The following is a 20,679-nucleotide window of genomic DNA, read 5'->3' as shown; positions in this document are numbered from 1 at the left end:
GCTGATCTAGCAAGTCGGGAGGAGATGCTCCATGAGGTTCAAATGGCTCGACAGTACAGCCCTAGGTAATGTGATATAGTCCATTTGTCACCGACCCGTAGTGCGGCAACTGTGCCAGGCATTGGAGCCTCATAGTTTGATCAATGGTGCTAATCTTCCAGCGGACGCTTGCTACAACTCTTCCCCAAATGCAGGGAGCGAGCATAGCTACAGAGGGAGGGTGGGATATGCACGGTGGTTCGGAGTTTTGCACGGTTCAAAGGTGTACCGAATTATGCGAAGCCCTGCAAGGCTAAGCGTATATTCCGGTCTGAGACTGTGACTTTTGCCTTCCCAAAACGGATAACAGTACATCATACTGCGAGCGCACGCATAACAGCCAATGTCAATCGTAATTAACTTGACTGGGAGGATTGGGGCTGAAAAATTTGCTGCCCGCGCTGGCTGGGGCTGCGAGAGTGACAAGCAATCACACTACCGTCGAACTATCCAACACCGACCGACAAAATCGACAAAAAAACTTACCACCAGCAATAAATCACAATGGCGGCCCGAGTTACTTACCGACGAAGAAACCCATGTATGTATTTATTTGACGAAATGAAGAGGGAACTGCTGTGGAATTTATTGTCGCTTGGAACGAATGTCGACTAGTGGAGAGAAGCAATATGAGATCACGATATCATTGAAGGACGACAGATATGGATACGATGAACGATAATATGAATAACGCAGGGACGATCATGATGGCTATATTTCGATTCGATTTGTTTACTTCGATTATTTGTGCGATGATGGTTCTCTCTTTCTCTAGTACTCACATACTCTGTACTCTCCCTTGATTGGCATGAGTTTTAACGGCAGCTGCACTCTTCATTTTAACGAATTATATGACTGTGATTGCTAACTATTTGGAATATAGACAACACCCGATCTAACAAGGTCAAGGTCGTCAAGACCCCAGGTGGTAACCTCCGATACTTGCATGTCAAGAAGCTCGGCACCCGACCAAAGTGTGGTGACTGCGGTACTGCTCTCCCAGGTATCCCAGCTCTCCGACCACGACAGTACGCTACTGTTTCTAAGCCAACCAAGACCGTCCAGCGAGCTTACGGTGGCAACCTCTGCTCCGGCTGCGTTCAGTCCCGAGTTGTCCGAGCTTTCCTCATTGAGGAGCAGAAGATCGTCAAGCGAGTCCTGAAGGACTCTGCTGAGAAGGAGAAGGCCTCCTCCAAGAAGAAGGGCAAGAAATAAGTAATGTAATGTTTGATGTGTGTGATTTACTGAGTAGGTTACGCCATAGAAAACCAAAAATTGTATTTTTTATTGTGTAGCCATCTGCAGTCTGGTTCACTCGTTTTAGTCGCACAAGTAGTAAGTTGGTTATGCGAAACACCGTAATGAATTAAAGCGATGCAGTAGAGCGAATGGGAACCCAACGGATATAGGTTGGATAAGGGACGCATCATAGCCGATACAGGTACTGGAATGTCAAAAACAGGTGAGAACCATCTAACAGCCTCTAATCCTAAGGGCTCAAGTATCGGGAGAATCGAGATTTTGGTTCCTGTTTACGGCCTTCTATGTATATTTGCTCCACGCGCTATGGACTACGTATTTTCACCACTATAGTAAGATCACATAATCGCGTGTGCCAGATAACAGAGGCTCCTTGGTCATGATCGTCAGTTACGACACGATGTTGCAACGATTGGATTGGCTATTTTTCTTCAGTAACTTATCTGGGAAATATAGGCAATCCGTCCAACTTCTGATTGAATGGTGGAAGTTATGCATCCTATATTTCACGGCACAATAGCGATCCCGTCTTGGCGCAATGATCCTCCATTTACGTCGACTTGGTGCATTGGCCGATCCGCTAAACAATAGGAGCAACACCGCCCCTAAATTCTTATCAAAATAGATGACAGGACAAGTCCGTTTTTGAGATGGTAGCTTAGATCAAGGACTTCGGTAGAACTTACAAGGATACCACGGGGCGATATCCTGTCCATAACACTACCGATTAGTGGACACCGGCAACAATGGCGGCTACGGTGGGTATACACAATACTCCAGCTCCCCAGGCACTCTTCCAAACGGATTAGAGTACACCAGCTTCTGGGAGTCCAACCAGGGCACCTCGACTGATGGCAATGACTGCTGGAATGGCTTCGAGGACCTTCAAGTATTTGCCAAGGGCTATGCTTTGTGGTCCTTCACTGTGTCATAAATTATCAACAGGACAATTATTCACATACAATGTACCGTTACTGCTAGGAGCCGAAACAGCTCTCCAATATCCGGCCGTCTTTACTTCATTAGTCTCTCTTGAAACGTTAAAATGAGGAATGACGATCAATCTTGCGAAGCTTTATATAAAAAGCCGAAGCCGACGATGTTCCAAACGTTCCTGTGCTATGATATGTGTACTCCAAAACGTGCTAGACCAGTGTAACCGAGTTCATACGAGTAACAAGCGAGAATAAATATATGCGGCTTCGTGGGAACTGGAAAATTTCAGATAACCGCAATCATCGGAATATTTAGCCTACAATGATATTGATTATAGGACACCAGTAATTATAGGACAGAAGGTCAGATTTCGCAGAAATTATTTCATATTGCTACTATCGTCGCTAGTAAATCATATAAATTCTGTGCCGGCTTACCAGCAACTTGCCAATTGATTGCCAAGTTCCGTTAATTATGGGACAGGTCAATGTCAAACCCTGTGACAATGCGGCAAAAATGTAGCTGCCGCCCTTTGCCGTGCCTCATATTCAGATGCTCAGTAAAAAGATAATACCACTTTGGTGAAAGTATGAATTACCAGTGCTGAGACTCCGTCTACCTTTACTGGATATTATTATATTATTTCAGAAATCTCATGTACTTCGATTAGTCCTCCTTCGCCCTAGGCAACGGACTTCAATCAAGATTATTATTATTATTATTATTACGTGGTATTGCCAGTGCTGAAATAGTTCTGTGACTTTCCAGTGCGACTGAAAGAGTTCAATAAGTTTTAAAGATGTCTTTATTTTATAAACACTTATAATTGCTACTGCAATACCGTTTATAATAAGCTTGAACTATAATTATATCGCACAGAGGCACAGAGGCACAGTAGTGGGAGTACCAATATATCTACTGTAACTACCGGTATTGGTACAGCTTCAACAAATGTTATGAGATTATTGGTGTACCTTGCAGTACCGGTACCAGCCTAGGATAATTTCAGCCGCATCTTTGTCGTCTGCACCAATTCTTTCTCTACGGTTTCAGGAAAATTTAAAATTCAAATCCATCCTTGAAACGGAACGTTGAATTAAACGAATGCCCGAAATTAGGCCTATCGCAATGCCTACTTTAGAAATATAGAAATAATTTAGGTGCCAATCCAAGCACACAATGGATACTAGATGTAACCAGTCTTCCATCAAACTTCATACTACCGGTACGTAGTTCAGTCTAGTTATACTCGTAGGAGTACCCCCCCCCCCCACACTTAATAACTCTTCGACAATATCGGATTAAGCTCCATCGGTATATCTCGGAACTGCAATTCTTCTTTGTTGCGTTAGCAGCTGCATAAAATAGAACCAAACAGTTTCATTGCTTGCCTGATGCTTAGGAGTGCCTTTAACGTAACAGCTCATGGACGGTCAGGCCGGTCAGGCCATTCATGCAGGCCCCGAAAATCGTGTGATGGAGATCCGGGGAGCCGCACGTGAACTGCGCAGCATTATGCATGGAATGTACTGGATCCTTCCAGAGCCACTGCCGCACGGCTGAGACACAATGTTCCAGAACCTTCAGGAAGATTCACGTACCATCTCGAAATTGTCTGACCATAGGGGAGCCTTTGTATATAAAGAACCCCCGTTATCTCGCTGTCCAGCACTTTTGCATTCACCAATCTAAACGTATTGACACAAGATGGAAAGCCAGTTTACTGACCGAGCACGAAATATCATCCAGGACGCAGCCCAGCTGGCTGTGGACCACGGTCATGCATTCCTGACACCAATCCACTTCCTCGGGGCCATGACTCCGAAGGAGGAGACTGGGGCAGAGTCGCTGCTCCAGGCGGCCATCCTGAAGGGCCGATTCGACTGGCAGGGCGTTGAGCGAGAGATTAACAAGCATTTGGTGCGACTCCCATCGCAGACTCCTGCTCCGCCACAGCCAGAGCCAGACCACGCTGCTTCACAGGTTCTCCAAAACGCCAAGTCCATCAAGGAGAAGCAGAAGGACGACTACATCGGGCAGGACCACATCCTGCTTGCCCTGCTGGAAGACAAGAACATCAAGCAGCTTTTCCAGTCGCTGAGCATCCAGCCCGATGCCCTTGCCAAACAGATTCAGGCCATTCGAGGCAACCGAAGAATAGACTCGCGTATGGCCGACACGTCGGAGCAGTACGAGTTCCTGCACAAGTATGCGCAGGACATGACGCAATTGGCGCGAGAGGGCAAGATTGACCCCGTTATCGGGCGAGAAGAGGAGATTCGTCGATGCATCCGGGTGTTGGCGCGAAGAACCAAGTCCAACCCTTGTCTTATTGGCGACCCTGGTGTCGGTAAGACGAGTATCGTCGAGGGAGTAGCCCAGAGAATCATTGACAATGACGTACCCAATGTTTTGGCGAATACGAGGCTTTTTGCCCTCGACTTGGGTGCGCTCAAGGCAGGCGCTAAGTACCAGGGCGACTTTGAGGAGCGAATCAAGGGCGTCCTCAAGGAGATTGAGGAGAGCAAGGAGATGATAATCTTGTTTGTCGATGAGATTCACATGCTCATGGGCGACGGCAAGAGTGATGCCGCTAACCTGCTCAAGCCAATGCTTGCCCGGGGTGCTCTTCACTGCATCGGCGCGACCACCGTTGAGGAGTACCGAAAGTACATTGAGAAGGACGGTGCTTTTGAGCGACGATTCCAAAAGATAGACGTGCGGGAACCGACAGTGCGAGAGACTGTTGCTATTCTCCGAGGCCTCCAATCCAAGTACGAGCTGCACCATGGTGTGCGAATTCTCGACAGTGCATTGGTTTCTGCGGCGCAGCTGGCTTCGCGATACCTGACCTATCGAAAGCTACCAGATTCTGCGGTTGATTTGATTGATGAAACTGCGGCTAGCGTCGCTGTGGCCCGAGATTCTAAGCCAGAACAGCTGGACACCCTTGATCGAGAGTTGCAGTTGCTCCAGGTTGAGATTAAGGCCCTCGAGCGAGACGCTGATGCCGATAAGAGCACTAGCGAGCGACTTGAGGCTGCTAGGCAGCGAGCTGCCAACATTGAGGAGGAGCTGGGTCCTCTGCGAGAGCGATTCGAACAGGAGCGTTCGGGCCACGAGCATCTTAATCTGCTCAAGAAGAAGCTCGAGGAGCTGGAAATCAAGGCGCAGGACGCTGCCCGACGACGGGACACTGCTTCAGCTGCAGATATCCAGTACTATGCCATTCCTGACGTTAAGAACCAGATCGCTGCCGCGGAGAAGGAGATCGCCGAGCAGGACAAGTCGATGCTCAAGGATGTTGTCGATGCCGACCATGTCGCCGAGACTGCGGCGCGTCTGACGGGCATTCCAGTATCGAAGCTGACCCAGGCTGAGAATACGAAGCTCATCAACATGGAAAAGATTTTGTCCAACCAGGTTGTGGGACAGGCAGAGGCCGTCAAGGCTGTCTCCAATGCCATTCGGCTGCAGCGATCTGGACTCAGCAACCCCAACATTCCGCCGAGCTTCCTGTTCCTTGGCCTCAGTGGTTCCGGTAAGACCGAACTTGCCAAGAAGCTTGCCGGGTTCCTATTTGCTGACGAGAGGGCCATGATCCGAATCGATTGTTCTGAGCTGACGGACAAGTGGTCGTCCAGCAAACTGTTGGGCGCTGCTCCCGGCTACGTTGGCTATGAGGAGGGAGGTATCCTTACGGAACCTCTCATTCGACGACCCTACTCTGTTGTACTATTCGACGAAGTTGAGAAGGCAGCTCCAGAGGTTCTCACTGTTCTTTTGCAGGTGCTTGATGACGGCCATGTGAGATCTTCTCAGGGCAAGCTCGTCAACTGCTCGAACGCCATCTTTATTATGACCTCGAACCTTGGTGCCGAGTTTATCAACCGAAGCAGCTCGACTAAGGTTGATCCAGTTACTCGAGATCAGGTCATGGAGGCGGTCAAGGCTCACTTCAGGCCAGAGTTCCTCAACCGAATCTCGTCAATGACTGTCTTTAACAGGTTGTCGAGAAGCGCTATCAAGAAGATTGCCCAGATCAGGCTCAAGGAGATTGAGAAGCGGTTCGAGTCTACGAACAAGAATCTCAAGCTCAATGTGGACGACAGTGCATTCGATTACCTTATCAAGTACGGCTACTCTGCCGATTTGGGTGCTCGTCCGCTCAACAGGCTTATCCAGAACGAGATTCTCAACCGGCTGGCTATTCTTGTACTTCGTGGACAGGTGCATGATGGCGAGACTGTCGACGTCACGCTCAACTCTGAGGGCTCTGGTCTAGATGTTCATCCTAACCACGAGCCGCAGAATGAGAGCGAGGTGATGGATCTTGATGAGGACGAGGATATCTATGGCGAAGACGAGGTCATGGTGGGATCTCCTGAATATGATTAATTACATTAATTAATTATATTGGTTAACTACAGTGAATATTGTGTATATATTGATTTATTTATTTGATGAATTGACAATCCTCATACTATGGTGATACTATCTTAATAGCAGGTACTAACTTCATATTGCCCTCGTACTACCGGTAACGTATCTTCATGCTGTACGACGGTAATTTCATTAGTATTCTGCTCCTCCTGGTCAAAATATCATATTGATCAAACTAAATTAAACCAGAAATTCATTTCGTATGGTCATTATTTGTTAAGCTATATTCAGAGAATCAAGCTCAGAAATTCGATACCGTGTCCGGTAGGTAATAGATACTGACATCCAGGCTGCTTCCTCTAGTTCCGGTACTCAGAAAACCTTACCCATCAATAATATCTCCACGCTACGCAATGCATGACACATTGTTATAGATCAAGTATGATACGGATTGTATAGCCTGCAAATGTACAACAAATGCATCATTATGATGGCGGAAAGCGATATCAACGCCTGCCGCGTGCGGCTGGAGCGGAAAAAAAATTTGAGTGTTCTGTATGCGCGCACAGTCATCAGCGGTCATCGAAAAACTTTCTAAATTCCACCATCTCACGCAGCCGTTAAAACCCATATATACTCCCTCAGAGGAAGCCCGATTAGTTGGTCAACAAAAGCCAACTTATTTATTCGAGTAACATGTCCGTGCGAGCCCAATTCGAGAACTCCAACGAGATTGGCGTGTTTGCCAAGCTCACCAACACATACTGCCTTGTGCCGATTGGCGGGTCAGAGAACTTTTACAGTGTGTTTGAGAGCCAACTAGGCGACTCCATTCCTATCGTCCACTGCAGCATTGCTGGCACGCGTATTATTGGCCGAATGGTCGCCGGCAACCGACGGGGCCTTCTTGTGCCCATGCAGACCACGGACCAGGAGCTCCAGCATCTGCGTAACTCGCTGCCAGACACCGTCAAGATCCAGCGAATCGAAGAGCGGCTGTCTGCCCTGGGCAACGTCATTTGCTGCAACGACTATGTTGCGCTGGTGCATCCCGACATTGAGCGAGAGACCGAAGAGGTGATTGCCGATGTGCTGGGCGTTGAGGTGTTCCGACAGACCATTGCCGGCAACGTTCTGGTCGGTTCCTATGCTTCGATCACAAACCAGGGTGGTTTGGTGCATCCACAGACCTCCATCCAGGACCAGGAAGAGCTGTCGTCCCTGCTGCAGATTCCATTGGTGGCAGGTTCCATTAATAGAGGTTCAGACGTCGTGGGCGCCGGCATGGTGGCCAACGACTACTTGGCTGTGGTCGGCTTTGACACCACGGCTCCAGAGCTCAGCGTAGTTGAGAGTATATTTAGTCTCAACAAGGAGGCGCCAGAGCAGGATATGCTTATTGAGCACTACTATTAGACGGCATAGAATACCCTCCATTAATTTTTTGTTACGACGTAATGCGATAGTAATACTACACACTAACGACAATTGACTGTGCCCAGTTATAGTTATTCGTCATAGAGCCATATTTTATTCGTGTTTTTAGAGCCATTAATGTATTCATTACTGATAACCGTACCATTCACAACCAGCGTAATGTAACCAATTGCCAATTATCAAAGAGCGTGGCTAGATATATGAGCCCGAAGTTGATCAGTATAAGATTTAACTAATAAAAAAGCCTGTTTCGTCAATAATACTGACTCGTACCACCGTCTGGTTCACGTCTTTCAGTCTCCCTAAGCTAAGGCCCAAGCTTGTTGGGGTAAGTGTAACTTCTAGCACATACCGTTATGCTAAGCGGACCAAGAAATACATCTTCGTGCCTCGGATTCTTGCGACTTCACCACTCCTCCACCTACCCCTTAAACCAGTGCCAGGAAGATGGATGATTTCGGCGTGAATCGCGCCATAGGATCAATTCGCTACAAGGCGTTGACCAAGTTTGCTCACTACGCGGCGGAAGGCAGCAATGACTTCAATGATTTGAGTAAGCTTTCCGCCGCAGTAAGAAAGAAGGACGGATCAACGTTGCCAATAGTAAGGAACACGGAGCCCCCAACTATTGTGAAATTTCGGGCAGAAACTAACATTGGTAGTACGGCAAAGAGTTTGAAGTATTGCTCTCGTTGGCAAGTTCAGCCGCGTTTGTGCCGTCTGAGATGCACGCAGATATGCTCAATGATCAGCTCGGAGCCTACCTCGTGGAGTCTCCGTCCCAGAAACTCGCACCTTCGCCAACTATTCGCAGGATGTCGGATTCCCCATGGGAAACCTCGACGAAGCTTCTGGCCAGCTCAGTACTTGCAATTGGCAGCAGTTTCCCGGCATCGGCTGAGCGCAGCAAGGACTATATCGCGCGATATTTGGCCCGCGTGCAGGAATTATGGGCTGATGGAGCCATTGTAGACAATCGGACCGAGTTCTTCCCATTAATTTTCAGTGTTCTGGGCTTTTTAGAGGCCCTGGCCTCTCGAGCCGCCGAAGTTGCCAGCGACGCTGAGTTCCTCCTTTCGGTGATCCAGAAGCTTGGCGAGGTTGTCACGAGTGATTTCCTGCTCAAGGTAGAAGGCGCCATTTCGTACATGAGGTCAGACGAGGTCGTCTCCCAGGTAAATTCCTTGGACGATTTCTGGCTGGCTCATGACATTGCTCTACTGAACCGTGACCACTCGAAATATAGCGCTATGCTATTTAGTTTCCACTTGTGTGAGGTCTACCGTAATGTCGCCAAGACGTTCATTGACGTTCTTGGTGGCAAGGAGACCCATACCAAGTCAGACTCTCTCATTGAAATGCTCAATCACGCGCGTCCTCCGTTGGACAGGGACGACAGAACCAGATCTCAAATTCTTGACCACTTGAACGAGTTTGCCTTATCGCAAGTCGAGTCGCTTGATGAAGGGGCTGATTACATCGAGCTTGCTTCTCCACAGAAGATCGCGCTAGCGCTGGCCATTAAGTCAAGTCTGTTGGAAATTGTTGCTGTTACTACCTACTATGACGTGCTCAGCCCGGCCGCAGTAATTGATCTCATTGATTCGAGTATTGGAAATAGTACGGCCATGGGTAACTCTAAGCTGGCCCTGTCAGTGTTCCAAATTAGCAGCTTTTTGTCTGCTAGAGACGACACGATTGGCTCGACCATGGCGAAGTACATGCCCAGCTTTCTGCTCAATCCTCGTGTACACCCTGAAATGGTAGCCGACTGTAGCAAGGCGCTGGCTGAGGGCCTCAAAATGCGTTCGCAGGACATCATCGTCAGTCTTATCTACACTCTCATCAACATGCTCGTTGCCGACACAGACAGTGGCGCCGTACCCGCAAATGGTGGCGGAAAAGCGGACGTGCTTTCCTCGACTGCCAGCCGGACCGAGGACGTTGTAGTCGACCAGGGGTCTATTCACGAGGGCAGGCTACTTCAGATTTACCAGAACGTTGTGACTGCCATTGTGTCTCTTACTATTAACTACGATGTAGACGAAATCACGAGCCTTTCGGCGACCATTCTCGCCCAGAAGTTGAACAATGTGTCACGGGTGCTGGACTACGAGGTTCTTATGGGGTTGGCCCAGATTGCGCCCCATCTCAATGAGCGAGAGTTCAAGCTGGTCCTACGAGCCTACAGCTCTCTTGACGCCGTTGCTAACAAGTCCAATGAACCTGAACTCATCTTCACAGTGCTTCAGGCACGAAATAAGATGTCCCATGCGCTGAAGAGGGGCCATCGGCTGTATGATGTCTATCTCACTGAATTGCTCACGAACATTGTTAGCAAGGGCGACGTCCAGGAGTTAGAGCATCACCGATCCCACCATGAGATCTCTGCTGCCGCAGACGAAATCGTCAATCTCCTTCCTCCCCTGGCAGAGTTGCTCCCGAAAGTTAACGAGAAGCCGTACGAAACTACTGACCAGCAGATCAGCGCTCTGTTTAGAAATGCCTGGTTCAATATGGTTGTCCATGGGTTTGCCAAAAACTCCAAATGGACGACGGAGCATAAGGATTCTCTCGAGATTATTGCCCAGAATACCCCTCCTCTGGTATCGGAGGTCTCGACGAACAAGATTGAGAGTGAATTGGAATTGAACACTGTTTTGCGGCGTGGCTCTTCTAATTCTAACGTCAGTAATCAGAAGGAGATTATGAGCGCCATCTTCTCGATGCATAACTTTGAGTTCAGATCGCTGTCGTATCCAAGGCTCATGTTTTTGTCGGCCACTGTTCTCTTAGAATCGCTTAGGGCAAACACAGGCAACTGTTCGAAGGTGTTACTCTATTTTGGCGACCCAGGCTTCCGGTCCGGTGATACCGGTAAGTACATGTCCATGATCGCGACGGACACAATTAAAGCATATATCAACAACGTGATACAAGGCCGAGAAGATGCCTTTTCGGCAGACAACGTTGCCCGGCAGCTGCGGGAGATTCTCATTCTCTGTTGCCACCGCGTTAGCGCAATCCAGAATATTGCTTTCACCTGTGCAGATTTATTAATTAAGGCGATTCCCTCGTCGCTTTGCAAGCAGGATAGTCTGTTTACTTTGCTTGATCTCCTTAGTCTCTTGTGGACTAGCTGCCTCGACGCCGAGACAGATGAGTACGAGCCACGGGCCATCTTTGTGTCCCCGAAGACGAACATCCGGCTTGAGCTGTCGGATTCTTATGACCACCGTCGAGATAGCTTAAAGAGACTCCTGGATCGAGCGCGGTTCTGGGTGCGGTCGGTGTTGGACGTCATGGGCTTTGACCTCAAGAGTCTTCTTACAAGCTACCTTGCGGGAATGATCGAGTTCCGATTTTTGGATCACGTCGCACTGGGGTGTACCTTTGCCCTTGAAATGGGTGGTACAATCTCTAAGACAGACGGCGCTTTAGCCACCATTGCCCACTCGCAGTCCATCCTCACCGACTCTTCCTCTGGCTTCCTTTCGCAATATGTCTGGCGTACTGAGTTCGAGGCTGATGAGAGAATGCGAGAAGAGAATGATTCGGAGGGCAAGAACGCGATAAAAGCCAAGCTGGAAGAAGTACTTAGGCAGGAGAACCGCGTACCGTTTGAAGAGGTCAGGGATTTGTTGTTTGAAGCTTCATGCTGGCTTAGCGACGAGAGACAGAGCAGGTATATCGCCCGATTAGCGGTGATGATTCCTTTCAAAATTTTCACCGCCAAATCGGTCCAGCTTGGTGTATCCCTATGGCTCTGGGCCATGAACGAGGCGCCTCGACTCAAATATGCCTTGCTTAGCCAAGTGGCTATCGAATGGGAGAAGACAATTACCAGCCGTTTGGGTCTGTTCTCGGACAAGTATAACCTCAGCGAACCTGAGTTTGGCTCTATGGAGTACGCACCTTCGAATAAGGCAGATGTTGATCATTACACCAATAATGCTACTCGTTCCTTCGCGGCTCATCTGACGCTGATTCGATTTATGGCCAGCGTTTTCCAGGCGACTAATTACGAGAGCAAGCATTTGCTGAAAATGTTCACACGCGCTGCTGTTTCTGGATTGAAAGGCTTAAAGTCGGCCAGTCTATCGCCGCTCTCTCGATCTCCACGATTTGAGTTGTTGCGATTCGCTCTCGACATTTTGGATGCACATAGCCGCCTCTCCTCCAAGATATGTGATAGACTGAAGGACCTCATCTTCACATCCGCTCTCAGCTGGTTCAAGCAGCCTGCGCTGTGGCCCTATGGCGGGAATCGGCTGAAGCTTCGATCGGACGTGTCAATGCTCAAGGATATTGCGCAGAAGCTCAGCAATGTATCGGTATCGACTAGCAAATACAACACCCGCGAAATGCTGTCCGAGAAACGAGAACTGCTGTTGATGTTTATGAACGACGAGCTCAGCAAGATGTCTACGTGGCTTGATCCACTTCAGGTAGGCCCGTCTTACCGCGAGTTTGGCAAGAAGCTGGTCTCTTCTTCCACAGTAACACCACGGCAGATTGAGACGGCGTGGAGCATCAATCCTACCCTGGCTGTATTCTTGACGGAACGGTACAACAACAGCGATACAGTGGGCGCGCTTGAGGCACTTATTGCAAAGAATCCTGCGCCTGTGGTGCGGGTGCCCGAAGCTCTGAAGTACTTTTTGCAAACGGATTCGTCGTCCGCACGGCGGTTCCTGCTCTTCTGGGTACCGGTCAATCCAATCGAGTCTATTAACCTCTTCATGCCGCGATACGGGTCGAACTCTTTGATCTTGCAGTACGCCATGAGATCGCTAGAGTCACATGACGTGAATCTCACCTTCTTCTACGTCCCACAGATTGTTCAATGCCTCCGATACGATCGAATGGGATACGTGGAGCGGTATATTCTTGAAACCGCCAAGCTCAGCACTCTGTTTGCTCATCAGATTATCTGGAACATCCTTGCCAATTCGTATAAGGACGAAGACTCTACTGTTCCGGACCCAATGAAGCCGGCACTGGATCAGGTAATTGACAAGATGACTGCGTCGTTCAATGAGGAGGAACGGTCGTTCTATGATCGTGAATTTGGTTTCTTCAACGAGGTTACGTCGATATCCGGTAAGCTCAAGCCGTACATCAAGAAGACCAAGGCAGAGAAGAAGGATAAGATTGATGAGGAGATTGACAAGATTAATGTTGCTGTTGGCGTATACCTACCATCCAATCCAGACGGCAGTGTTGTTGACATTGATCGAAAGTCCGGTAAGCCGCTTCAGTCTCATGCCAAAGCTCCGTTCCTGGCTACTTTTAAGATCCGGCGAAAGGCCGCTCGCTACGAGGGTAGCGAAGAGTCTGCTGATCAGCTAGTTCCGTTTGAGTCGTCAAACAGCAGCGACAATGGTGAGGACGGCGAATATGAGGACGTTTGGCAGAGCGCTATTTTCAAAGTGGGCGATGACTGTCGGCAGGATATGCTTGCGCTACAGATTATTGCTGTATTCCGATCTATCTTCAAGAACAGCGGCATGGACCTATTCGTCTATCCATATCGGGTGACTGCCACTGCGCCTGGGTGTGGTGTCATTGACGTGTTGCCAAATTCCATTTCGCGAGACATGCTTGGCCGAGAGGCCGTTAACGGGCTGTACGAATACTTCACCACGAAGCACGGCGGAGAGGACTCTATTGAATTCCAACAGGCGCGAAACAACTTTGTCAAGTCTCTGGCGGCGTACTCTGTTATCTCTTACTTGATCCAGTTCAAGGACCGACACAATGGCAATATCATGTACGACAACGATGGTCATATCATTCATATTGATTTTGGTTTCTGCTTCGATATCGTCCCCGGTGGTGTCAAGTTTGAGGCTGCTCCGTTCAAGCTGACGCACGAGATGGTGGCGGTCATGGGCGGATCCACGCACACGCAGGCGTACCAGTGGTTTGAGGAGCTCTGTGTCAAGGCCTACGTGGCTTGCCGACCGCACTGCGAGACTATTGTGCAGATGGTTATGCCAATGCTTGGCAGCGGCTTGCCGTGCTTCAAGGGAGAGCAGACCATTAAGCGATTGCGGGCGCGGTTTGTGTTGGAGAAGTCGGAGCGAGAGGCGGCTCAGTACTTCCGCGGTCTTATCAAGAAGTCTATTGAGAGCCTTTACACCAAGGGCTATGACGAGTTCCAGCGGCTCACCAACGGCATTCCTTATTAATTCTACCAGCTTTTCTCACCATCTAATAATAATTGTTGCAAAGCTCATTTGACATGAGTCCGTCCCAGGAGGGTTAAGCTAGATGAACAGAGCATTCGAGGGCCGGCCCTCGATCTCCCGTAACTCCGCTACGCAGGGACCAATTGCCAACTTCGTCCGTCGATAACTCCTTGAGTTACTAATAAACGATTTTCGTGACGGCTATAAGCCCTTATCACGACAGGATGTAGTAGATAAGCCAAAATTTATATAAATATGTACTAGGTACCGGTGTTATGGAAATAAATAGTTGTCGTAAGCACATTAAGAGAGAGTCTAAAATAAAGAAAATGCCCTAGGAGAACTAGAGACTAGCCCCACATGTTGCTTGGCTCAGGCTTGACAAGATATTGATCTCCAGGCTGCTGCCGATGCTTCATCATAAAGCCGCCGTTGTTAAGTGCTAGGGGAGGCGGATGATGCTGCTGATAATCGTACTCCTGCTCTGGCGATGACACAGAACTTCGGTTGTTTTCAGACTCGGACTCTGACGACATGGGGAAGGGGAATTGCGGCTGATGAGTACCCAAGACATTGCTGTCGTACGACACGCCCTGATCCATGGCATCGGCGTCTTCGTCCAGCGGCTTTTTTCGGGGCCGTCCTCGCTTCGCTGGCACCCTCTTTGGCTTCCCAGGAATTTCAATGCCTCCAGAGCAGATCATGCGAACCCGGTGCCTTTGCAGGGCATCATGGCGAGTAAATGCTTTCCCGCAAGGGCACACGTGCGGCCTGTCGTCTTGATGGCACTTCTCGTGGCGCCTGAGATCGTGGGGTCTCACAAAGCACGCTCCACATACGTCGCACCCATACGGACGGTCGCACAAATGCGTCTGAATGTGCGAACGGGCATTGTACCTCCGTCTGAAGAACTTACCGCAATTCGGGTACAGGCATTCAAACAGGCCGTCAGCATTGGGCCCTACCAGGTACGATTCTACCTTGCCCGGAGGCAGGCACGACTTTGACGTAGACTGTTTGGCCGGGCTTCGCTGGCTCCTGATGAGCTCCTGAACCTCTTTCTGGATCGGCGCCGTGACAATTGGCCGCCAGTCAATGGTGTTCTGCTGCTGGGGCTGATTCAGCTGCTGCATGTTGAGCGAGGAGTACACGGCGACCTGGCCAGAGATGCTAGAACTTGGGGAGTGGTTCGACCGGTGGTACTCGCCGCTGTACTCGGGGCTGGGCACGGGCGAGTATGCTTCGGGCGACGAGATGGCGTGGGCCTCGGACTCAGAGTCTATGCTATAGATGCCCCGGGGATTGAAGGCCGGCTGGGGAGGCGGCGGTAGGGAGGGCACCGATCGGTTCATGAGCGCCTGGTTCGGCAGCGGGTTGTTCTTGGTTGGGGAGCCCAGTGGCGACTGGTGGAGCGGTGAGCTGCTCTGGTAGGGGCTCGTAGAGAGTGAATGCGTGCCCGGAGACATCTGGAGCGAGCTTATGGGCTTAACGGGCGAGGACTCCGGGGTCAGCGCCAGGTCCTCGCGTGTCGGGGAGCCCATGTTGAGTGCCCTGGAAAACTTTGCGAGGGTCGCCGGCGTAATCGTCTCGTACATGCCAATGGACGGCGTTTCGTCCTCGTCGTGGTTGCCGCGATTCTCGCCGATCGGGGGGATGTAGAGATCCTGGATGTGTGAGCTCGACTCAGGCACCATGGAATCGTATTCCGTGTAGTGTGAGAGGTAGGGCTCGTAGTCCTCGTGCGCCTGCGGAACCGGCTTCATCTCCGCGTAGGCCTTTGCGTTCTGGATAAACATGTCCTCGAAAGATTTTGTCGGCGTCGACGACGCCGAGTCGAGGGTTGGAGACTGCATTGGGCAGCTGATTTTTTTTTTTGGTGGATGTGTAGTCGTCGTGTTAATGTGGTGAACCTCAAAAGATGCGGTCAGTTTTGACGGCTGCAGCTGTGTACACAGAGAAGCAGAAGCAAGCAGGTAGGATGATTTTTACGAGGGCTGAGGGGGCCGCAATAGGAGGAGGATATGGGGGTGAGGCGGAGGGTTGCACTGCGAGCGAATCTGCACCACCAACGCACGATGCTGGAAGGCTTCCACCGAGGAGATTAATTTAATAAGGGGGTACCCTTTTAGAAGGTTCTTCAATGCAGGCACTCACAGGTTAAAAAGATGTTGTTCTTTTACAGGTCGCTTCAACTATTTGTAGAAGATATCCAAAAGATTGAAGCAACCAAAAAAAGAGAAATGTGGACCAGAAAGTAGAATGTGGGAAGTTGGCTTGTTTTAATATCTTCAACGCCCCTAAATACCCTCTCCACGATACCTATACTTCGGGACCAGGGCAACAGCAGTGGAAAGGCAAAAAAATAAACACAAACAAGCACTGGAAGACAGCTGTGTCTCTGAACCCGAGGGCCACTGGAAGGGGAAAAGCAATATGAGGATTGGATTTGGTGAGTGCAAAGAACGCGTATCCGCGCGAATCGGGAAATACGTAAACATAATGTTTGGCGAGTACACCTTTCGCGTGTTCAGCCGCGCGTCGCGTTTGTTTACAAAGGTGCGGCGCGGTAAAACCTGTCTTACCACAAAAACAAACAATAAGTTCACTACGCTACAACTTGCTACACTATTGATACAGGGTCTAAGAATGTGGTACGAGTGTCCAGGTTCACCATACGAACTTTTTTTAAAAAAAATTATGCAACATATTTGTGATGGTTACCAATATACCTGCGAACCGAGAAGTATTGATGACCTAAAAAGAATCGGTATTCTACAAGCAATACAAGTATTACAACCCTACAAGTACCGTGAGTGAGTGGGCTTAGATGATATATACAGTACCGGTACAGTAGTCATATTTCCGAAATTTATTTTTCGTCAGATCTTCGATATCGGAATTCGCAAGTCTAGCCATTACCAACAATTTCGCTGCAGGCTTTGTGACTTGCCTTTGCTGATCTGATAGATCTAATGCGGAGCGGGATTAGCCATGAGATTGCACGCTTGACACATGCTCTGTTTTGTATTCGAATTCTACTACGACGGTATTGTACACATGTCAGTTGGCAAGCACCAACATTGTTCCGAATGAATTTTATGACAGACCATGTTGAAGTGAGATAAAACAGAAAAAAATAAATATGAATATGCGACAGATCTTGAGGAAATAAGACAAAAAAATACATACAAACCGTAGGTACATGACATGAAATGAACTGTGTGATCGCCTTTTACGTGAATGCATCGGCACGCATCACTGCACTCGTCATCCCAGAACAACCATAACCAAATACAGTACAGTATAATATGTCAAATAGAATGCACTACTCTACCGATTTTCACTTTTATATGATCAAATGTAATCTCCTGGTGCCCCTCGATATCCAATTGGCCAACGCGATGCGCGACCTGATCATAACAATCGCTATCAAACCATGCAATAGAAACGTGGATATTATCGCCCTCCAACTCTGGCTGTCCCAGCGATCGAGTAATATTATTCACGCGACCAATCAACTTGGTAATCTGTATCCTTATTAGCACAATTGCCCGTAGAAAAGTAATAGAAACTTACCATCCCCGCATCCTCAATTGGCAGCGCCAGAAACCATCGCGAATTGGTTTGATTTTTCAGCACAATCGGCTGGTTCCTGACGCGAACCGTCACCGGCTTTACCAACTTCAACTCCTCCATCCGCTCCAAAAACCTCTCCTTCTCATCTGTCTCGATCATTAACGTGTCCGACAAGCTGATATGTAGCGGGTGCGGCACACCGAGCTCGGACTCCACAAACGAATGCAGTTCTCCGCCCATGCTTACGCTGTCCGCAATGCCCCTAAGCAACCCCCGATCGCTCGGCATCCACTCCAAGTATACGTGCGACGGCCATCGCCCTTCGACATGCGGGTACACCCTCGTCCGGTTCTCATGAAAACTCGGATCGTCGATTCGCGGCCCCGTTTGGTATAAATCCAGTACCTGCTCCGGAATCGGCAGGCTTACGTCCTGTGTCTCCTCCTCCGAAGACTCGCTCGAGTAGTCCACCAGCGACATGTTACTGCTTATCTTTGCTCTCCGTTGAGTGGTGCTCTTTGACTTACGCAGTACAATGAGATCGCTGCACAGCCGCGCGAAGACATACCGACATGCCGACTTCCTGGGGCGCTTCCTCAGTCCCCGAAGTCGGGGGTGCCAGCCTCCCCGAAGGCACCCTCCCTCCGCCGGGCTATCTCGGCGGAGTTCAATCAGCCTTGCTATTTAAAAGTACTGTATTCCCACCCTTCAACCGCCCTTCAACCCCGCCCACCGGGTTATCTCGGCGGAGTTCGATAAGCCCCGCTATTAAAAGCAGCATATTTCACTGGTTAAGCCCCTCCGTTGACGGCCAGTGGACAGCACCGCCGCGTAAGCCGCGCAGGGCGTCTTACACACTCCCAATGTAAATGTATCGAAATGAACCACACTTAATCTATCCGTCGGGTGTCGTCAACCGTTGGATATCCAAAGCTCTTGCAATTCTACAAAATTGCCCACAAATAACCTATAGCTCTCCTACTCTGCTGTGTCAATGATACACCAAATCCATACGATAGGGAGAGGAGCTTCCATAGCCCTTCGTAATATGGTATACGGTGTAATACGGTGACCGAGAGGCACGGCTGAATACTTCTCCGGTCTTCGGAGCCCGCCTGCGCAAGCACGCATCGCATCCCTTACATCTCCGAACTCGTCCGACCTCCGGAGCTGCTCAGCAAGCTCGCAACCAAAGGACAATTGACCAAAGAAAGGCAAAAAACCCACTGGATTTAGTCAAATCAATGTCCGGTAAACCTATGCCGTAGTGATATTGAAAAATTGGATGACCAAACGTGAATTGGACTGGGCTGCTGCCGTGTGCCGTTTTCCCGACACCGTGCAGGGGGCAGGTGGTGTGCAGGCCGCGCGGTCCGTGATCTCAACCCCAGAAATTTTTGTTCCGCTTCCCATTGGCCGTTAAATAAAGGGACAATTCTTGCTGATTACCCATCCCCCCCTCAGGAGACAGTTGGAGATCAGAGCATCATGATTCGAAATAGTGTACGACAGTCGATAAGAACAGCCAGCCGTGTGCGAGTTGCTGGTACCGCCCAGCGGGCTACTTTTGCCGCCACGGCGCGGTTCGTCTCGTCGCGAGCCACCAACGCTCCGCTGGCGCGACCGACCCTGTCCAAGCTCAATCCGCTGCAGGTGCGATTCTACGCCGAGACCGTCAAGGTTCCGGATATGGCCGAGTCCATCACGGAGGGTACTCTGCGAAGCTTTGAGAAGGAGATTGGTGACTTTGTCAGCCAGGACGAGGAGATTGCGACCATTGAGACGGACAAGATCGACGTCAGTGTCAATGCCCCCATCTCCGGCACCATCACCGAGTTCCTTGCGAACCCAGAGGACACTGTTGTTGTCGGCCAGCCTCTGCTGAAGATCGAGCCCGGCGAGGGCGGCGCCGCCGCCGCTGCGCCCAAGGAGGAGGCACCAAAGGAGGAAGCCCCAAAGAAGGAGGAGGCCCCAGCTAAGGCCGAAGAGCCAAAGAAGGAAGCTCCAAAGCCCAAGAAGGAGGAGCCAAAGAAGGAGGCCGCCGGCGCGGTGCCGTTCGCGCGAGGCGAGAACCGAGTCAAGATGAACCGAATGCGGCTGCGAATCGCCGAGCGGCTCAAGGAGTCGCAGAACACGGCCGCCTCGCTGACGACCTTCCAGGAGGTGGACATGTCTGCCGTCATGGAGATGAGAAAGCTGTACAAAGACGAGATGCTCAAGAAGACGGGTACCAAGCTCGGCTTCATGGGTCTCTTCTCCCGGGCTTGTGTGCTGGCCATGAAGGAGGTCCCAGCCGTCAACGCGGCCATTGAGGGCCCCAACGGCGGCGACACCATTGTCTACCGAGACTACGTTGACATTTCCGTGGCTGTCGCCACGCCCAAGGGCCTGGTTACTCCAGTCGTGCGAAACGCCGAGAGCCTCGACGTCATGGGCATTGAAAAGGAGATCCACGATCTCGGCGTCAAGGCCCGAGACAGTAAGCTCACCCTCGAAGACATGAGCGGTGGCACCTTCACCATCTCCAACGGCGGTGTCTTCGGCTCCCTGTACGGTACTCCAATCATCAACCTGCCACAGACCGCCGTGCTCGGCCTCCACAGCGTTAAGGAGCGGGCTGTTGTCGTCAACGGCCAGATCGTGTCGCGTCCAATGATGTACCTCGCCCTCACCTACGACCACCGACTTCTCGACGGCCGAGAAGCCGTCACCTTCTTGAAGACCGTCAAGGAGCTTGTCGAGGACCCACGAAAGATGCTCCTTATCTAATAGAGACCTGCTAATTTCACTATTTTATTCTCTTCACCCCACGCAGCTGAGCCCCACTGGTACCCCCAAGTGACTCCTGCTGTTG

General features: G+C 50.1%; 7 protein-coding genes across 7 annotated transcripts; 5 read left to right on the top strand and 2 right to left on the bottom strand.

Annotated features, from left to right (window-relative positions):
• Positions 1-543: 543 nt before the first annotated feature.
• RPL34A (eL34 family ribosomal protein) lies at positions 544-1,254 on the top strand (the record flags this gene model as incomplete). The annotated part of the gene is made up of 2 exons (XM_076682654.1): positions 544-580; positions 923-1,254. 2 exons carry the CDS (start codon positions 544-546, stop codon positions 1,252-1,254), a joined length of 369 nt encoding a protein of 122 aa, XP_076543016.1.
• Positions 1,255-3,942: 2,688 nt separating this feature from the next.
• HSP104 (chaperone ATPase HSP104) lies at positions 3,943-6,633 on the top strand (the record flags this gene model as incomplete). The annotated part of the gene is made up of 1 exon (XM_076682653.1): positions 3,943-6,633. One exon carries the CDS (start codon positions 3,943-3,945, stop codon positions 6,631-6,633), a length of 2,691 nt encoding a protein of 896 aa, XP_076543015.1.
• A 681-nt stretch (positions 6,634-7,314) lies between these two features.
• Positions 7,315-8,034, top strand: TIF6 (translation initiation factor 6; the record flags this gene model as incomplete). The annotated part of the gene is made up of 1 exon (XM_076682652.1): positions 7,315-8,034. The coding sequence occupies one exon, from the start codon at positions 7,315-7,317 to the stop codon at positions 8,032-8,034; it is 720 nt and encodes a 239-aa protein (XP_076543014.1).
• Positions 8,035-8,502: 468 nt separating this feature from the next.
• On the top strand, positions 8,503-14,249 carry STT4 (1-phosphatidylinositol 4-kinase STT4; the record flags this gene model as incomplete). Its single annotated transcript, XM_076682651.1, has 2 exons — positions 8,503-8,658; positions 8,718-14,249. 2 exons carry the CDS (start codon positions 8,503-8,505, stop codon positions 14,247-14,249), a joined length of 5,688 nt encoding a protein of 1,895 aa, XP_076543013.1.
• Positions 14,250-14,599: 350 nt separating this feature from the next.
• On the bottom strand, positions 14,600-16,102 carry TRVA0_004S01222 (uncharacterized protein; the record flags this gene model as incomplete). Its single annotated transcript, XM_076682650.1, has 1 exon — positions 14,600-16,102. The coding sequence occupies one exon, from the start codon at positions 16,100-16,102 to the stop codon at positions 14,600-14,602; it is 1,503 nt and encodes a 500-aa protein (XP_076543012.1).
• Positions 16,103-17,560: 1,458 nt separating this feature from the next.
• On the bottom strand, positions 17,561-18,305 carry USB1 (phosphoric diester hydrolase; the record flags this gene model as incomplete). Its single annotated transcript, XM_076682649.1, has 2 exons — positions 17,561-17,776; positions 17,826-18,305. 2 exons carry the CDS (start codon positions 18,303-18,305, stop codon positions 17,561-17,563), a joined length of 696 nt encoding a protein of 231 aa, XP_076543011.1.
• A 1,008-nt stretch (positions 18,306-19,313) lies between these two features.
• Positions 19,314-20,594, top strand: KGD2 (dihydrolipoyllysine-residue succinyltransferase component of 2-oxoglutarate dehydrogenase complex, mitochondrial; the record flags this gene model as incomplete). The annotated part of the gene is made up of 1 exon (XM_076682648.1): positions 19,314-20,594. The coding sequence occupies one exon, from the start codon at positions 19,314-19,316 to the stop codon at positions 20,592-20,594; it is 1,281 nt and encodes a 426-aa protein (XP_076543010.1).
• Between the last annotated feature and the right edge of the window lie 85 nt (positions 20,595-20,679).

Source organism: Trichomonascus vanleenenianus (assembly GCF_965637985.1).
Source record: "Trichomonascus vanleenenianus strain CLIB 3782 genome assembly, contig: TRVA0_004S, whole genome shotgun sequence".
Taxonomy (NCBI): domain Eukaryota; kingdom Fungi; phylum Ascomycota; class Dipodascomycetes; order Dipodascales; family Trichomonascaceae; genus Blastobotrys; species Blastobotrys vanleenenianus.
The sequence above is the reverse complement of the archived record's forward strand: the minus strand, read 5'-3'. Positions and strand labels throughout refer to the sequence as shown.